The sequence below is a fragment of the Plectropomus leopardus genome, chromosome 11, assembly GCF_008729295.1.
Source record: "Plectropomus leopardus isolate mb chromosome 11, YSFRI_Pleo_2.0, whole genome shotgun sequence".
NCBI lineage: Eukaryota > Metazoa > Chordata > Actinopteri > Perciformes > Serranidae > Plectropomus > Plectropomus leopardus.
The window spans coordinates 14259826-14277319 of NC_056473.1; the positions used below are offsets into that span (position 1 = coordinate 14259826).

The 17494-nt window shown below is 39.3% G+C and overlaps 2 protein-coding genes across 2 annotated transcripts; both read right to left on the reverse strand.

Moving 5' to 3' along the window:
• Positions 1-1246: 1246 nt before the first annotated feature.
• Positions 1247-6380, reverse strand: isg20 (interferon stimulated exonuclease gene). The gene is made up of 4 exons (XM_042496353.1): positions 6315-6380; positions 4527-5193; positions 2884-3084; positions 1247-1664 (listed from the first exon to the last, which is right to left on the reverse strand). The coding sequence occupies exons 2-4, from the start codon at positions 5160-5162 to the stop codon at positions 1464-1466; spliced, it is 1038 nt and encodes a 345-aa protein (XP_042352287.1). The 5' UTR covers positions 5163-5193; positions 6315-6380; the 3' UTR covers positions 1247-1463.
• Positions 6381-8209: 1829 nt separating this feature from the next.
• On the reverse strand, positions 8210-17388 carry pdia3 (protein disulfide isomerase family A, member 3). The gene is made up of 13 exons (XM_042496246.1): positions 17092-17388; positions 15588-15666; positions 15355-15472; positions 15081-15188; positions 14848-14977; positions 14380-14496; positions 12709-12834; positions 12304-12483; positions 11795-11903; positions 11008-11136; positions 10206-10285; positions 8821-8878; positions 8210-8734 (listed from the first exon to the last, which is right to left on the reverse strand). The coding sequence occupies exons 1-13, from the start codon at positions 17223-17225 to the stop codon at positions 8609-8611; spliced, it is 1494 nt and encodes a 497-aa protein (XP_042352180.1). The 5' UTR covers positions 17226-17388; the 3' UTR covers positions 8210-8608.
• Positions 17389-17494: the final 106 nt, after the last annotated feature.

Below are 17494 nucleotides of genomic sequence, written 5' to 3' on the forward strand. Positions count from 1 at the left end.
AACACAGCAGTGACGTAATTTCACATATCCAGGGTTCCCACACATTTCATTTTTTTCCCTTAGTTTTCAAGGACTCAAGGACTGCAGGAAACACCACAAACACTGCCACTCTACGGGATTATTCATAGCACATGAAAACTGGGAAAGTTTTCCATTTGTATCAATCGGCAAATAATTTGACATTGCGCGGCCTCATTGTGCATCACAGTGTTGATGCTAAAACGATATAACATGCTGCTCTAACGTGATATCAGAGCTACATTATGTCCGCACCCATCACACCGGGACATTTCCTGTTCAAACTGCTGCCTTCAGGCTGACGTTTCAGGTCCGCAAGAACAAGAACAAATAGACTCGAGAACAGTTTTTACCCAACAGCAATAACTGCACTTAACACTGCCAAAATTTTGAAATAATCTATGCAATGTCATGAAGATGAATCGTGCAATGTTTACCTGCAGAACGTGATACGGTATGAATGGTTTGAGGGTGTTTTTTTCTAGATCTTTTAAATCTGTCGTTTTTTTTGTGTGTGTGTGTATATATATATATATATATATATATATATTTTATATATATATATATATATTTTTTTTTTTTAATTTATTTATTGAATGTGCTTTGCACTTTGCAGGACTGCATCCAATTTCGGTGTACATGTACAAGGACAATTAAGATATTTATTCATTATTCATTCATTCATTCATTTAACCGCCAACTTAAACTGTTCATACGTCACATTCACTCATGAGGGCAAACAAAGTGATAGTTTTTCATTTGAACAGGATGCCATTTTATTAGGACATTTTAAGAGTAACTGCAGCAGTTTTAGCTAGTTTTAAAGTTGTTTCCCTTTTGCCCGGTGCACGGTGAAAAATATTTTAAAACTGTAACTTTCTCATAGCAGCCACATTTCAGTCGTCTCGTGTCAGAGACAATTTTAAAACAACTGAAAAAATACAGCAGTGTTTTCCAAAATAGCTCCATCTGTAGCCTTAGGGTCACTCTTCTGTCATATTTTTTAACAGTTTTAAGAAACTTTCAAATAAGAGCAAATACTGATTGAGCTCTAAACTCACTTCGTGAGTTCATAACCCCAAACATTAAGAGCACTGACATTTATCACCCTATAAAACATCATCCAATCTGTCAAAACCAACAACTCTGCAGGAAAATATCTGGTATCACAGCAGAAACAACAAAAAAAAATGCTGTTAAGAACTCCAAACATGTTTAACATGTTAATAAGTAATAAGTTAACGTTTTCATTTCGGAAAAAAAAATAGTTTTCTCCAAAAATGACCCATTTTCTTTTACTTGCATTACTTTTCATTCAGACTTAATTCACTCTCTGGTTGCTTTTTTCACATTTTTTTTTTTATCTGAATCTGCTCTGATGACTCTGAATCACCATGTAATGTAATCTTCTGAGGTATTTTACTTAGGTCATAAATACTTTCCTCTCATTGGCTGTCAGCTGTGACATCATCCGGCCAGTACTCGTCGTGCATGTAGTGGTTTGAGGAGGCGAAGCTCGGCTCACGCGGAGCGTCGTCGGCCCTCAGCTTGTTCTGCAGCTCCTGCTCCCACTCGCCCTCCACCAGCTTGTACAGATCGAGGGCGGCCAGAGCGTCCTCGACGGAACAGTGACCCCTCCTCCCCACCTGTGCAGGTAGACACAGACGCCATCAGTGTGGTTAAAAACACTCCAAACTGCAATCAGACTTCAAAAAAGTGTCTCATTTGACTTGTTTTGTTTGTATGGAAGATCCAAATAAAAACAAAAATAAACAGAAAAATGTCTTTTTTTTTTAAACAATTTTTTAACTTAATTTACAGAACAATTACTGTATTGCGATATGAAACTTTATATACAGTAATCGATTATCTTGGCTATATTGCCAAACTCTAGCAAGCTTCAAATAAAATCAACACAGTAAACTAGATATGTGTAAAAGGGTACAGAGTCACCAAAAGCAAAAATCACGAGCAGGACTGCTCGTCCACGGTAACAACAACACATCAGGAGATTTATGATAGGCACTTCAAATTTGGTTATTTGATAACTGTCTGTCTGTCTGACCAAGATAAATTGAGTATTAAGCAGCAGATTTCAGAGCAGAGAAATAAACCTGTCAGTGCTCTCTGGTGGACAAACATCATAATTACACTTTAAACTACATCCCAGATGTCTTTTGTTTCACTGTACTGCAGTTACTAATCAGTGCTTATACGTGATACAAATATATATCTGTAACTGGATAATATAAGTCAGTGATTCTGGCCATGTATCAATTGGGTTTTGGTACCCAATTTACCCTCATTTTAAATTTCAAATTAAATGTTTTAATGCTGTTCTTTGACGTACACTTTCTGCTTTGAACAAAAGCAGACAGACTTTGTTTCAGCTGATGAGGCAACTGGTTCAAGAGCTTTTTAACAAGTTTATGACTTTTCACTTAAGATTTCTCTGGCCACGATGTGTTTGATTCTGAGGGACACAACGTCCTTACACACGTTTGTGCTGCAGGTCTCTCTGTAAGAGTTCTCATACAGAGCTCCTCGACACACTGCAAATAGCCCGTTTGGTCCATTACTGCTAAAACAGATGAGATAAACTAACTTTAGAGTATGTGGGAATCCACATCTCTGCAAGACTTTTTCTTCATAAGTTGGGTCTTAACCTTGAGAAGTTCAAGTTTGCACGAAAAGAAATGTTAATGCACATTTAAAAAAAAAAACAAACTTTAAGTCATTTAAATGAAAGCCTTATTTATCAGTCTACGGAAACAAAAACCTGTGACTTTGTCATTTTAAAGTAGAAATAAGAATTTATAAACAAGAATCACATAATAACAGTGCATCAAGTGTGAAAAGTCTCACCTGTATCCTTCTGTTCAGCAGCTTACTGGCCAAAATTTTAAGGGAGAGGCAGCGTTCACGGGGGAAACCGGCCAACCGGCTGAGGTGGCGCGTTGTGCATGTGTCCCTGACCATGTGACCCGGATGGAGCATGTCCAACACTTCAAAGTCGTTGTAGACGGAGTGACCGACAACCACTTTGCCCTCAAGTATACTGAGGATCTACGGGAGAGAAGCCACGCAAGCGCAGAGGAGGACAAATATTAATTTACCCGACATTGATAACCATGAATGATTTGAAATGTCAGCTGCGTTCAAACCTGGCAATTCAAACCAGATTTTAATATACTGGAGCTTTATGAATAATTTAAATGAAGAGACAGCGCAGAAGGCATCTTAAATAATTCCCAGACCCGTCCTCAGGCAGAGCAGGATTTCTACATTCAGAGCGACTCTTTAAAGCTGCTCTACAGCTTCACATTTTTCACTGTTACTTCCCCTCAGGTGATTTCGGCCAGATAAATTCATACCGTTTCATTACTTAGTTAGCTCCAAACTTTAAAGTAACATGCCGTAGACCTTTCATACAAACAGTGCTAAATGTTCCAATAAAATGATATATTTAATAACATGGGTGAAAATGACCTTTTGACACATATGCTTTTTGCATAAACAAAAAGATAAAAATAGCCAACTACCTTTGTGAAGAATAAAACTGCTGCTGCAACAATTAGTCGATTATCAGTTAGTTGATCAACAAAAGTACCTGTCAGCTATTTCAATCATTAAATCTTTGGGATTTTTTTTAAGCAAAAATGAAATATTTAATGATGTCATGATCCTTAAATGTGAGAATGTGATGCTTTTCTTTGTCATACGTGGTAATAAACTGAAAAGGTTTTGATTTTTGGACTTTTGGTTGGATAAAATACATCTTTGGCTCCACAAGGCCTATTTCACAATTTTCATACATTTTATTGCAAAATTAACATAATGGGCAACAAATCATGAAATAATTGATATCTGAAATATTCTACCTAAATACCTAAATATTCTGGTTACCAACTGTTAAATTCCATCTCAGCATAATGAAAAGGGATTCAAAAGCAGCTTATTATGATCAATGAATTTGCTCGGCGGTCGTCACTGCAGATCTACTGAAACCATTTTCATTTCATTTGATTTACTGGCAGCACTTTAACACGGCACAACAGAGGTGTGCTGAATAAGCTCTTCGGTGCTCATCTGTGTTCACTTTGGACTGACACAGCAGAGAAAATTATGAATGCATGCTCATTTAAAGCCTTCACTTTTGAAGCATTTCAACTGAAGATGCACGTATGTGTCTACCTCCCCATGTATGAACAAATGCATAACTATCTGTTTGAATATGCTGACCGTTTGGCAGGAAGATAACTTAAATAAGGCCTGACAACAGTGAGTTATCTTGCATTCTTGTTCAAAACAGAGGAGCATGTTGGGAAATAACTGTATTGTATATGGATGACTGAAAAAAAAGTTTATTTAACTCAAACTAAACAACTCTGCATTTACCAACACTTTTTGTACACTCACTTCCTACAGTGACTTTAATGAAGATTTTGGGGGAGGAGATAATCAGAAAATCAATGAGATCTTAGAATCATAAGTGGAGTGGGCCTCACCTCCTCCCTGGCCTGAGCAAAGGGGACGGCGTTGTCCAGGTGATGCCTCCTGATGCCGCTCCAGCGAGTCCTGTAGTCTGTGACGGGCTGACACGGTTGCACATATTTATCATACAATACGTTGCCATGATAGTCCAGGATGCTGCAGCGGGCCAGCTCGCTGCGGCACCCGCCAGGCCCCGTCCCAACCATCTCACAGTCCAACGCCACCACCGTGGTCGGGCACGAGCTGAGACACGGTGAGCTCCGACCGCTGGCCGGGGGACTTGTCTCAGAGGAGAAACCACTGTCCACCTCCCAGCTGTCTCTGAGAGCCGCAAGCAAACTGTGTCGCTCAGAGGCTTTCAGCTCAGAGAGTCCAGGTTTAGACACGTTAGTGCTTTTGTTTTCAGGGTTCAGAGTGTTTGCGTGGCTCGATTTTGTTTTTTTCACCAGTTTATCTGTATCCAGTGGTTCATTGTGGTTATCTATTGTTTTCCTCTTCACATTGGCAATAATGACCTTCTGCTGGCATTTCTTCCTGACTCTGGCGCTCTCCATGGCGTGAAGCATCATGGACTTCTTACACAGATACCGATAGTTGCTGAAAAGCCCCCACGAGGCCGCACTATTCATTTTTGACATCTCTGCCAGCATCAACAAATGAAACCGGTCCTGCTGTCATTTTCTGAGGGAAAAAACAAACAAACATCAACACCCTTATTATTTTTATTATTATTAGGAAAGAAATTCAATGTCTTGTTTCACTATATTATAATTACAGAAAAGAAAGAAAAAAAAGAGTACCAACACAAGTGGAAAAAAACAAAGAAAATCAGACAACAAATCAGTGGGTGATCACTGCTATACACTGTGCAGAATGACATTTCTTATTGTCACTGGGGTTGTTGTATAACCTTAGCTCTTATCTCAGTGAGTGTGCACATGCAAAGGGTAACATACATAAAGTGCACTGCTAATGAGACCATTCTTAGACAATAAAGGTGAAGGACATTGACAATAGATACAATGTTAACAGATGTTTTTATAAATCTTTATATGTTAACAGGTCACATGGCAGTGATCACATCAGTGATTTTAAGAGACAGCCGGTGACTGACAGCAACAACTTACAACACGCCAATTCTGTAGCAACAACCTGTGGGACTATCGTGTTTGATCTGTGAATTTAACAGTCATATGATCCTATTAACAAACAATGCCACCAAACTCCATTCAAAATTCTCTCGGTTTAATGTTAGATTCCTTATCGGCCAATATTTTGTACTTAATCTAGCCTAAAATGTATTTAACCATCGCTAGACTTCAGTGGTGCATTTAGTATACTTGCAAACTTACTATAGCTTAATTTACAATCCACGTTTACAGCAAACAAGGATGTCTGCCTTCTCGTGCAGGCTGTGATGGGAGGTAACGTGAGCGAACAACGAGGCCCAACTATTGCTTACAGTTATCTATTAAGACGTGCTTGGTGAGTTGCGATTAAGCCGAATCAAACATTAACCCTAAAGATTAAAGGAAAAGCTCGGACTCATGTTTTATGGAGTGATTAAGTTTGTCGAGAACTAACACCATCTATAATTGGCAGATATTTCAACGGAGTTTGGTGGTCAGTTGTGAGGAACCGACTGACATTTGGCTAGCTAAAGAGAGCTACGTCAAATAAGACACTAAACGTCAATGCTCGAGGAAAAACGTTATGTAAGACTACGGCGACGAAAGACACCATGACAATAAAAAACAATATTCGACTGTCAAAAAGATGTGAGTTAATATTTGCGACATTACCTTCTCTGGTAGTACTCAGGGTAGCACGTGTACAGTCAGAACGTGCCTGGACAAGGCTGCTCTGCTCGCCGTCTGATTGGCTCTTTCTCTTCTTCGCTTACTGTTATTACAGGAAGCTTTCAACTCCCAAATATCTACAGAGTCGCCGCCTATTGGTCAGATGCGCTGTTGCCCAAAATAATGTTCCACAGACGTAACATAATTTAAAATTTAAACACGAGAACAACAGTAATCATAACCATTTGAAATCAGATTTTTCCCAAATTAACTAATAAGACATTTAAGATTTTTTCAACTATAGTGTGCAGCCAAGTTCCATTCACAAAAAACGGAACTGCACCTGACCTGATGGACCAAAAAAAAAAACAGCAACAATAAAAAGAAGAAAAGCCTCTTTCTGAATTTATCCCTTAAAACCCAAGTGAATTTGCTGAATTTCGTAGAAAAAAAACAAGGAAGAAGACAATGAGCAACTTAAGAAGAAATAACCAAGAAATTTGCAAGAAATTTGTAAAAATAAATAAATAAATAAAAACTGAAAAAGAAACGAAGGAAAGGAAAATATAATAACAAAAAAGCAAGACAATGACCTGGAAAAAGCTCTTAAATTACCATAATTATTCTGTAGCATAATTATTAATTATCATATATAATTATGATAATTGTTACCACTGTTTCCTGGACATTAAAAGTAGTTTTCTAAAAGTACAAATATCTTGCATTTTTCAGACAAGTTGCTTATTATCTTATTCCCCCCATATTTTTGTAAAGAAATCAACTAATTGCTCTGGGTTCGAAGGTTTTAACACTTGTGAAAGAACACTGATGTCAGTCCAGATTTCACAGGGTTAAACATGATTCTTTAAAAAGACATGTTTGATTTAAATGTACTGACAGTTTTATATAAGGCCCAAAAATTCAGACATATAAGTTGAGCATAGTTGGTCTAATTAATGTGAAACTTATTACATTATGGAGAAGGTCTTAAAGCACCTAAATGACAAAATATTAAAAACTGGATGAACTCTATTACACATTGCTTTGTACTATTCTTTTCTTTATCCCTTCAGTTAGGTGCATTTTTTTCTCACATCCACAAAATTTATAACAAATGCTAAAAAATAAAAATGATTAGTCGATTGACAAAATAAACATTGCTGTTATTCAGGGTCATAGTGATCTGGAGCCGATATCAGCTCTGCACCAATTTTGAATAACTTAATAATTGTTCTTCTCTAAACTTCTCTAAACATGGCAAGCTTAAAAAATATTTTCCACTTTTCTCTGTTATATATCATAAATTGCATATCTTAGGGTGGAAAGTTTTGTTTGTAAAACAAAATGTTACAATTAAGATTAAAATGTTAAAAAATGTATGTTTATAGTGATACACATCTTTTGCGTAAACACAAGGCTGAGGGAAGCCCCCTCAGTTTTGAGATTTATTAAGGGGGAAAAAAACTAAACCTAAGATTCTAAAGTTTAAAGATTTTTTTCACTTTTCTTTGTTTCATATCATTATAAATTAATCACCTTTAAGTTTCAGACTGTCTTTTGAAAATAACAAGATATTTGTAGACCTTAGAAACTGGAAACTTTTGGACTTTTTTTTTTGCCATTCTGTCATTATATAGACCAGTAATCAATAACCAATAATCTGTTAAATTAATAAAACTTCTGACAGATTAATCAGTAGTTACAGCCCTGTATGTCTGTAATCAGTAATGTCTTGATGCAGTATTAGGAATTACAGGAAAAGTTGCCATTTCTGTTCATGAATGAAGATCACACAGCTGGATTTGGTTTTGTGGGCCTTTTTATTTCACAATCCTTCCAAATGTACAAAAACAAAGACGTGTTACAAAAACAAACAGAAAAAAAAAAAAAAAAAGGAAGTCACCATTACCATTATCCCCTGTGACGACGACAACAACAAAAACCAAAGCGACAGATGACGGGAGACTGGTGTCAAACCAAAGTGCATCAGCCTGAGGTGTAGTAGACAGACCAGGGGAAATAAAAATCTCAATTTTCAAAAGCCGTCCCCTCTTCCCTAAAAATTTGTTTTTGTTTTTAAACATTGGGCAGGCCCTGGCCACCACCTCTCCACCTTCCACAGTTTTCCCAGAGCAGCGGAGGACCTAAAGGGAGGGCCGTGTCTTTTTCGACTTGGCCTCAGAGCATTCGGTAGTTCACTAAGAGAGTGGAATATAATTTAGTTCTTTCTTTGCATGGATTTCCCCAATCTTCCTCCTCCTGTTGTGGCGGGGGCGTTGAGTTCCTGTTTGGAGCTTTTATAGCTCTATCTTGTCGTCGTCGTCCTTCTTCTTCTTCTTCTTCTTGGTCTCTTCCTCCACCACCAAGGGGTTTGAGGCCTCCCTCTTCAGGTAGGAGATGAAGTCGCTCACCTCGCGACCTCCCTTCAACACGAGTGGAGAGACGGGAGCGTTAGCAGAGCGGATACAAAAATGAACTGTTTCAATGATCATTTCAAATCGATTCTCACCTCGTATTTCTTTGGGCTCATCTTGCGTCCGGCTGGGGCGAAGTAAAGTGTGGGGAAACTGGAAAAGCAAAAGTTTCGATAAGAGATCGGTAAGAATTTGTGGCATTAACATGTCGTACTTAACCATCAGGCAGTGTTGTTCCCTTTTATTCGAAATCTGCAATCACAGTGAGCAAGAGGCCAAAAATGACTCCTTATCTGGAGTTCCTACGCCCATGAACAAAAGTTTACTTTGAGCGAGACAGGCATCAATATTTGGGAGTTTAAAAAAAAATCCAAAAACAATACCTTGGCCAATAGTAATAAAAACTATTATTATAAACTAACTAAAAAAACTAAAACTAAAAAAAAATTAACACATAAGCAAAAAATCGTGATACACGTACCTGATGGTAATTAGGTATTTTTCAACCTGGACCCTATTTTCCCACATTTTATGGTCTAAGTGACTAATGGGAACAAACATTTTTGAATCTGGTCCAGTACTGAGCAAGAGCGCTGCTCTGTAATCCCTCTGGGCATGTGTTCACCATCAACTTATGACAACTAAAAGAGCATTTTTTTGCCACTGACTTTGTTTTGACCTTTTGTGTAACCAGAATCAGCCCCAAAATTACCTTCACTAAACCCGCCAGTCTCCATTTAAATAAACAGTCATTTTAGCATGTATGGAGCCAGCATATTTTCACATCTAACTGGGCGAATTAAGGTTTTTTTTCCAACCAAACCAGAGTTGGTGATTGTTGGAATAACAGAGAGACGAACCAAGGCGCTTTGTCTAAGTTGTACTTTATTTCAGTGGACTTTGAATTTAGTTTGTTTTGCCGTGGTAGGCCAATATCAGGGCTGTTTCTGGTTTAAGGATTTTGCTCTTCAACAGAAAGAGTCCATCTCTGTAGGGCTCCTTTCCATAATGTTTTCCCACGGTAAAATATCTGAGTCTGTCAGCGGCAAAAACAACAAACAATGTAAATTATGCCCAGTTACCTGTTAAAGAATCGTACTGAGCCGCACACTTTAAAGGCGAAAACTGTGCTTGTCACCACGCTCTGATGGAGGAACATCATCAGAGTGACAGCGTCCCTGTTTTTTTCAAATTTCTTCAAACCTAATTTGACATTGCTGTGCTTAAATTCCTTGGTATTTATTGGCCGACATACAAAGCGATATATCTGCAACACCCTGATATATCCGCCTGGATGTTTAAACCTCAAAGAACTTTCATATCAGAGACGCATTTTCAGGAGTGTCGCTCCATCACTCAATTTCGAAGGGACGTGGCGAGCGACATTAATAAGTCCGGGTGTTAGAATTTGAAAATGTTATGTTCTTTTGTTTGGTTTAAGGGGAAACTTGCATATTACGCTGAAATTATGGCGACTCACCCGCTGACTTCATATGGAGATGGCACATCGTTAGCTGTGGCGTCCATCTTGGCAATGACGACGTTGGGATCACCGGCAAGCTTCAAGGGCAGAGGAGACAAACTGTTAACTGTTTGAAAGCTTGTTGGCAAAATCTACTTCTAGACAGTCTGTCAGTTTTCTGCTGGACAAAGCAATCCCGACAACAGCCAAACCAACGTTTATCTCAAGGCTTGTAAAACAGCACTGGCATAAAATGTTTTTTTTTTTTTTAATGGGTTATAGAAATGATTTAAAAAATATAAAAGTACGGAGCTAAAACTAATGAATAACAAATCATTTAACTGTTTCTTTATGCCAAGAGTTTGATGCTGTTTAATCTGCTCTCTTATGGTAAGTTGACGTAAACACTTTAAGGGTCGACCGATACCGATTATCAGTAGTTTATGTGACCAATAACTGATATTTGGAATCGATATGCATTCACATTAAAAATGAAAATCTTTCTGTCAATATTTAACTCCAACACTGACCTTGTTTAAATGCCTTTGGCAAATGTTTAAGAAAAACTGAAACTTTCAACATCACATACAGCAATTTCCCGGCAAGTCAAATGAAGCTTTGAATGAAAATGAATAAATAAAAATAGCTCCCTGAGGTTTAACAAAGTAAAAGCTCATCCCAATCGGACATTTTCTTTGCACTTTTTAATTAAGCAGATTAAATTATTTGTCGACCCCTTTAACAGTTTGCTTCAAGCCATTTGTTGGTTAAGGTCACTAAAATGCTGCTTTCATTCAGAGTGTTGTCTCCGTTGGCTCACCTTCTCTCCCAGCTCGTTGAATTTGGGCTCCAGGTTCTTGCAGTGTCCGCACCATGGAGCGTAGAACTCTATCAGGACATCTTTGCTGTCGTCGTTGACTATGGAGTCGAAGTTCTCAGCCACGACGACCTGAAAAAACAAAAGACAGACGTCACGCATTTCCACATTATGGTTTGAAGAGTAGCTTTATCTTAACTTTGAGTGCCTCTTTAAGATAGTTTTTGAAGTCGTGACTGCTTTAACTTTACTTTTATACTTTGTTAGCAGCATCCGATGCTTGTCAATAATCAAAACTGTACAAATCCGTGAAGGCAGCAATACTCTTAAAATGTTACATTTTGATAGACAGATAGATAAAAAAAAATCTGTATTTTCTACGGTATTTTAATTCTACAAAGTTTTAGCTACATATCACGTTTAGTAACGTTTTTCATACTTTACTGTGAAAACAAAATATAAGATCTTGGTGGAAGCTCTAAATCATTCAAATATACATTTTTGTAGCCAGGCAACACAAAACGTGAGACAGACTAACACCCACAGAGGTGTGGGGTTGAAGGACTAAGGACCTTTGTGTATATTCTCATAGCCATTACAATTATTAAATGTCATTAGTTTTACACAGCAGGAGTGTACCTATTACACATAAGGTATGAAAATGCAGGTGCAACACTTGAAAACTTTTCCCTGGAAAATCAAGAGGTCACATCTGGAATAAATAAAAATACAAAACAACACGGCACATATTAAAAGGAAATTAGGAAGTGTTCTCAATGTTTCAGCTCACCTTGACGGGTCCGTCATTATTCTCTGGGATGGGCTCTGATTTGAGGTAACGCTTCAACTTGCCGTCAAAGTAATCCTCCAGGAAGCGCTGCAGAGCTTTTCCATCCGTACTGTTAGGATGACAAAAACAGAAGTTATTTAAGTAAAAAGCAGGGAAACTGAATGTTTGGGGGGAAAAGAAAACACTAAATCAATACATTTTTTTAAGTTTTCACTTGGATTAGAAGCCATTTATCAGACTTTAATGTGAAAGTCCTCGTTTTTCAGCTCCCACAGGCAAATGAAAATGAGTGACTTGTATTGTATTTCTGCTCATCTGTTCGTGGTTTAATACTCTGGACATGCACCTCCGCACTGTGTTTAATCTGCATTTACTTGTAGTTAGACAGTGACAGCTTACAGAGAAACATTTTTAGCTCAAACTTCTATCCAAAGGGAGGGTGCGTGTGTATAATTACATGATCATTTAATTAAACGCAAACGAGAAAAGTAGAATTCCACTTGACTTACGAGAACTCCTCGGTCATGACGTATTTGTCTCCCTTGCTGGTGCGGATGGCCACCAGAGGCACGTCTGAGCCTTCGTCCAAGCCGAACTCTGACAGATCGTCCCTGAACGCACCCTTGTTAGCCACCGCAAAGTTCAGCTTCTTGCCCTGATCCAGGAAACTCTTGGCCACCTTCATCACTCTGTGAGATGTTGAAGTTTGGTTCATTTTAAAGGTCATGCTTTTGACATTGAAGATTGAAGTGGCATCTCATATCAAAGGCTTTATTTAGGGGGTGAAGCGTTTAGCTAAATCCAGCTCTGAGGGGGACAGAATTTGTGAAAGGTGAGGGGAAAACAACACGCAGTCTCCAGCCACTGTACAGTGATCTGAAGAACAACACTGGGGTGCGTTCAGAGACACGTACCTGTTCCTCCAGTAGTTGGAGCCCTTGGGGTTTCTGTGATAATCGACATCATAATAAGCCACGAGCAGGTCCTTCCCCCTCATTTGGTCTCTGTTGTCTTGTGTCATGTGGGGGCAGATTCCAAAGCTGAGATGAAAAAGAGAAAGTACAAATGAATTTATTTAGACGAGCATTTAAACCGACAAGCTGTACTCCATTAGCTGGTCATGTTAAAAACACACAGTGAGTGCCACCCATGATTTACAGCAAACAAGAGTGGAATCATTTCGTTTGTTTAAAAGGTTCAGATCTGAACACACCCTCCAGACCGGCATAATTCTGTTCTGCAGACACCTGCGTCGCAGTGTTTACACAAAAACCGAGGCTAGAGCAAAGTGAAAGTAAAAGTACAGTCAGTCCAGATATCGTGCATCAAGTGGAAAAAAAAAGTTACGGTGAGATTCCTCTACAAGCTTTGTCACATGACTGTCAGTGGTAACCACATGTAACTGACACATGCATGCAACTACCTGTGCTTGAAATTCCAAATGAAAAGCTAAATACATGTGATATTTAAATGTGACAGCAGAAACATTTTAAAAAGCACTGCAAAGTAGATTCATTTTATGCCATCGACTAAAAACACAATAACACATAAAATGCACAAATATGTGTCTGTGTATTGAATGCATTAGTTCTATACGGGGCTGTGTCTGCAGGCCTGGAGACAGAAATTGGATAGCAGCTAAATCTGCCACAACACATCGCTACTCCTTGTGTGAAATCTATTTTTTTTAAATACATGGTCCCTGAAAAACAAACAAAACAAACAGAAACTTATATGCAAGGTTTCCCACACATTAATTTATTTGTGGCAGCCTGGCACAATAAAAGCAGCCACATTTTAATTATCTAATTTTACAGTTGGAGCATTCATAAGAGAGCTGCTGACACACACACACACACACACACATATATATGTCATTCGGTTGTTCATTGCACTGAACTCTGAGTGTGAATGTACTGTGGGCAGCAGAGACCCAGGCACAGTGAAAGTGAAACTTTTCATTGCACTAGTGCTTAATCATCTCGCCAGCAGCCGCTCCTCTCACCCATCGAGCTGATCAGAACAGCTCAGATTGCATCGACTTACAAATTGTCCACCCTGCTACTCAAAACTCCACAAACACCTACGCTGTGTTCACAGACCCAAAAAACCTCTCAAAGTTAAAGAGAGGACAGACGCTGATACACGAGGACACAACAACTGAAAAGAGGCGTCACTCTAATGCTCTACAGTCTTATCTGAGTAGTTTCAGTCTGCTCCTTGGATGATGATCATGAGCACTGTCAAAGCCTACAAACAACACGGGCTTTTCATTTTCCTTTTCTGTAAGAGCCAATCAATTACCTTTATGAAACCTCTGATGTCATGACACCAGATTATTATTATTGGTCATGACAATAACTGAACACCGTTCGTTGCAGCCTAAATGTACACATTGCTCAGAGCTGCACGAGCACTGACTGTGTTTGCAGAGTGGACACCTCACCTGCCACACAAGGTCCTGTTGGCCCTTGGCCATGAATGTAAATATGTGCTGTTACTATGCAAGGTTACTGTGTGTGTTTCACAGGAAGTATTAGGAGATGGACAGAGATAACTGTCTCCACTCGAGAATCGACACTCACATGTTGTCCTGGATGAACCTCTTGATTTTGGCGCTGCTGTATTTGTCCTCACTGTATTTAACGGTGTTGTCTTCGAACTTGTTGTTGAGTCTCGGTGGGCGGAACAGGATGACTCCCCTGTACAAAGACAAAAAAAAAACCAGGAAATGTCACTTGAGTGAATGCAGCACTAAGAGCAGCTACACTGGTGATATAAAATGTATGTATGCAGTGCCAATTATGTGTTTATCGGTCACACTTCTCATGTTTTGTCTAAGTATATTGCCGTGTGCTTTTGTTGTTTTATTTTGAAATGTAATCAGGGCGTCCTTTTGAAAGACAGCTTGCTCCCAATGGCCTTCCCTGTTTAAATAAAGGTTTAAAAAATGTGTATGGATGCAAGTTATTGGACTTTTTTTTGGAAATGTCTGCTCCCAAGGACACAAAGCAGGAACGATGACTGGGCCAAAGGCAAAAAGAGCTGCTTACTCTCCATCGACTCCGTGGCTCTGGAGGAGAGCCTCAGAGTTGGTGTGGGCAAAGCGGTAGTTGTCCCTCAAGGCGCTGGCTGCCTTCAGGAACTCTGCCTGTGCTGTGCTCTTATCATCAGCAAAGAACCCTGGGAAGGAAAGGTGAATGGTGTTCGGATCAGGATGCGATCGCCACAATCCCACTGCTTCCAAATGTCACCAATAGCAACTGAAATTTAAACAGGAACTCACCAACAACACTTGCGTCTTGGTCTGAAATGAACTTCTCCAAAGCTGCTTCATCCTTGAGCTCCACTGAAGCTGGTCCAGCCTGCTTCTTCAGGAAACTGACGATCCCATCTACAGAGGGCAAGACGCAAGCAGACAAACAACACAGAGAGAAGACGGAGAGAGGAAGGAAAGATAAAAATGACCATGAGGTGGCAGGAACAAGCCGATAAACTGAATATTTTGACTAGTGTGAGGCATTTTAAATGCATAAATAAATGACATCAGAGGCAAATACCTGCAGTTCTGGGTCCATCATAGGGACCACTTTCCTCTCCATCCCTGAAGATCTTTAGGGTTGGGTAGCCATTGACACCATATTTGCTGCATGTGTTGCTGTTGGCTGTGCAGTCAACCTAAAAGGAAGAGAAAATCATTCACCCTCTGGAGAGACACAGGGAGTATGAGAGTACAGAGTGCAGAAAGTCATGCTGAAGTGGACAAAGTTAAGTGAACTGCATTATGTAATACCTTGGCCAGAGGGACGATGCCTTTCAGTTGAGTGGCAGCTTTCTCGTACTCAGGTGCTAGCCGTTTACAATGGCCGCACCTAACGGACAGAGTCAAACAGGAGAAGAAGTTGCAGAAAAGCTGTATTCAAGTTTCAGCGTGGCAAAGATCCTGAGGGGAATGATTTCAGTGTGGAATTTGACACTTCTGCGTAATTCAATAGGAATTGCAAAAGACAACCAGTTTGTTTAGTGTGGAAGAAAAATGCGAATCACAAGATTTAAAATCATTTATATTTAATGAGTTAGTAAACAATATAAAGGGTGCAACTAACATTTACTTTCACTGACTGTGTTGAACATATGCTAATTTGTTTAGTCCTTAAAATACGACCCCCTCCCCTGATGAGTAATGAACAGTCCCTAAATATAGCTGTTTCAGCATAGACAATTTTAAACCAATATTAAAGATGGACCTTTTTCACTTGCTTTTACTTCTATGACTTAATTTCCCCCCCTTTTTTTGTTAAAGCTTCTTAGTTTTAGTCCTGCCTTCTATCTTTTATTGTATTACATGTTTATATATAATATTGCCTTTTATGAATCTACTACTTTTTAATCACGTAAACTTGTGCTGAGGCAGATCCTAACCTACCTGCCTTGACCAGAACGCTTTTTGGCTCAACTCCTGATGTTTTTAAATGTGCCTGACAAATAAAAATGACTTGACTTACAAAGTTGCCATCACAATTTTCAAAAGCCTCCCTTGGCATATTTCGTCTGTGTAATTGTGGAAAATCAAACGACTTTTGGTTTGTTATCACAGGCACCTGGGAAAAGCAGCAGATATTCACATTTGATCAGATGAACCTGTTTATATATGCGAAATGTTTAAACATTTCAACAAACACTATAATGATTAACTTCTATTTGGTTCAAGTTTGGCACAGTGGACCACGTCACAGTTTCTCTGAACCAATCAGACGTGGACACCAAAACTTCTCTGGCCAATCAGAGCGTTACAACGGTGAAGGGACACACCTCTAACTTCCTCATAGCCTCATTAGCACGCAGTTTCCATTGATAATGAACCAAACCACTTATGAATACCTGTCAATACTAATTGTCTCTAATTTTGGCAGTTTATTGTTTAATGTATTGTCAATCTGTGGCATTCTTTGAATCACTGGTTCACTTAAACAAAAACTATGAATCCAGCCAGTTGGCGTACGCCTTCCGTTTTTAGCTAACATGCTAACGTTTGGTCACTAGCCAATAAACCGAAGACAATTTGACATCACTGCTAATATTAGAGGCGAACATATGTATGTGCAACTAATATAAATAATTAAATAGGTTCACTCGAGACGTGTTCACAGTGTTGCGAGTTCTGCAAGTGAACGTCAGTTAACGTTAGCTAAACTGTTATCCACGAAGCATGTAAGCTAGCGTTGAATAGCGTATTTCCCGTTTAGAGGCAGTTTGATTGCCCTAATACTCTTTAAAACGTCTAAAAAAAGACTCACCAAGGGGCAAAAAATTCCACAAGAGCGAGTCCATGATCTCCAATCTTGCTTTCGAAATCATCGTCCGTGTAGTCAAGCACATCACTGGCCCAGGTAAAGCCGGTGAGAGCGGCCAAAAAGATTACCCTCAACATCGCACACCGCACTAGCTTAAAAGTCTATTTCACTTTGTGTTTAACCTAGAAAAAAAGTTGCCCCTTCTTCAGCTCTTCGGCGACGTGAGAGCCAAGGCTGCAAACTGCTCAGACAGGGCCAAATGCAGTCTAGTCGATAGAGAAAGAGAAAGGGAGAGACGGAGAGGCGGTGAGGATGTTCACGCAGACAGCCGGACCTCTGCTAACCACAGTGTGGCAGCCTCCTATTGGTCCATCCAACGTGTCACTCTGCCTCCTTCAGCCAATCA

Coding starts and splice junctions, on each gene's coding strand:
- isg20 (XM_042496353.1), bottom strand. CDS start 5,162: ATGCTGGCAGAGATGTCAAAAATGAATAGTGCGGCCTCGTGGGGGCTT. Junction 3,085..4,526: donor TTGCTCAGGCCAGGGAGGAG/GTGAGGCCCACT, acceptor TCTCTCCCGTAG/ATCCTCAGTATACTTGAGGG. Junction 1,665..2,883: donor TGCTGAACAGAAGGATACAG/GTGAGACTTTTC, acceptor CTACCTGCACAG/GTGGGGAGGAGGGGTCACTG.
- pdia3 (XM_042496246.1), bottom strand. CDS start 17,225: ATGTTGAGGGTAATCTTTTTGGCCGCTCTCACCGGCTTTACCTGGGCC. Junction 15,473..15,587: donor GCATCGTCCCTCTGGCCAAG/GTATTACATAAT, acceptor TCTTCCTTTTAG/GTTGACTGCACAGCCAACAG. Junction 10,286..11,007: donor TCAACGAGCTGGGAGAGAAG/GTGAGCCAACGG, acceptor CTGCCCTTGAAG/CTTGCCGGTGATCCCAACGT.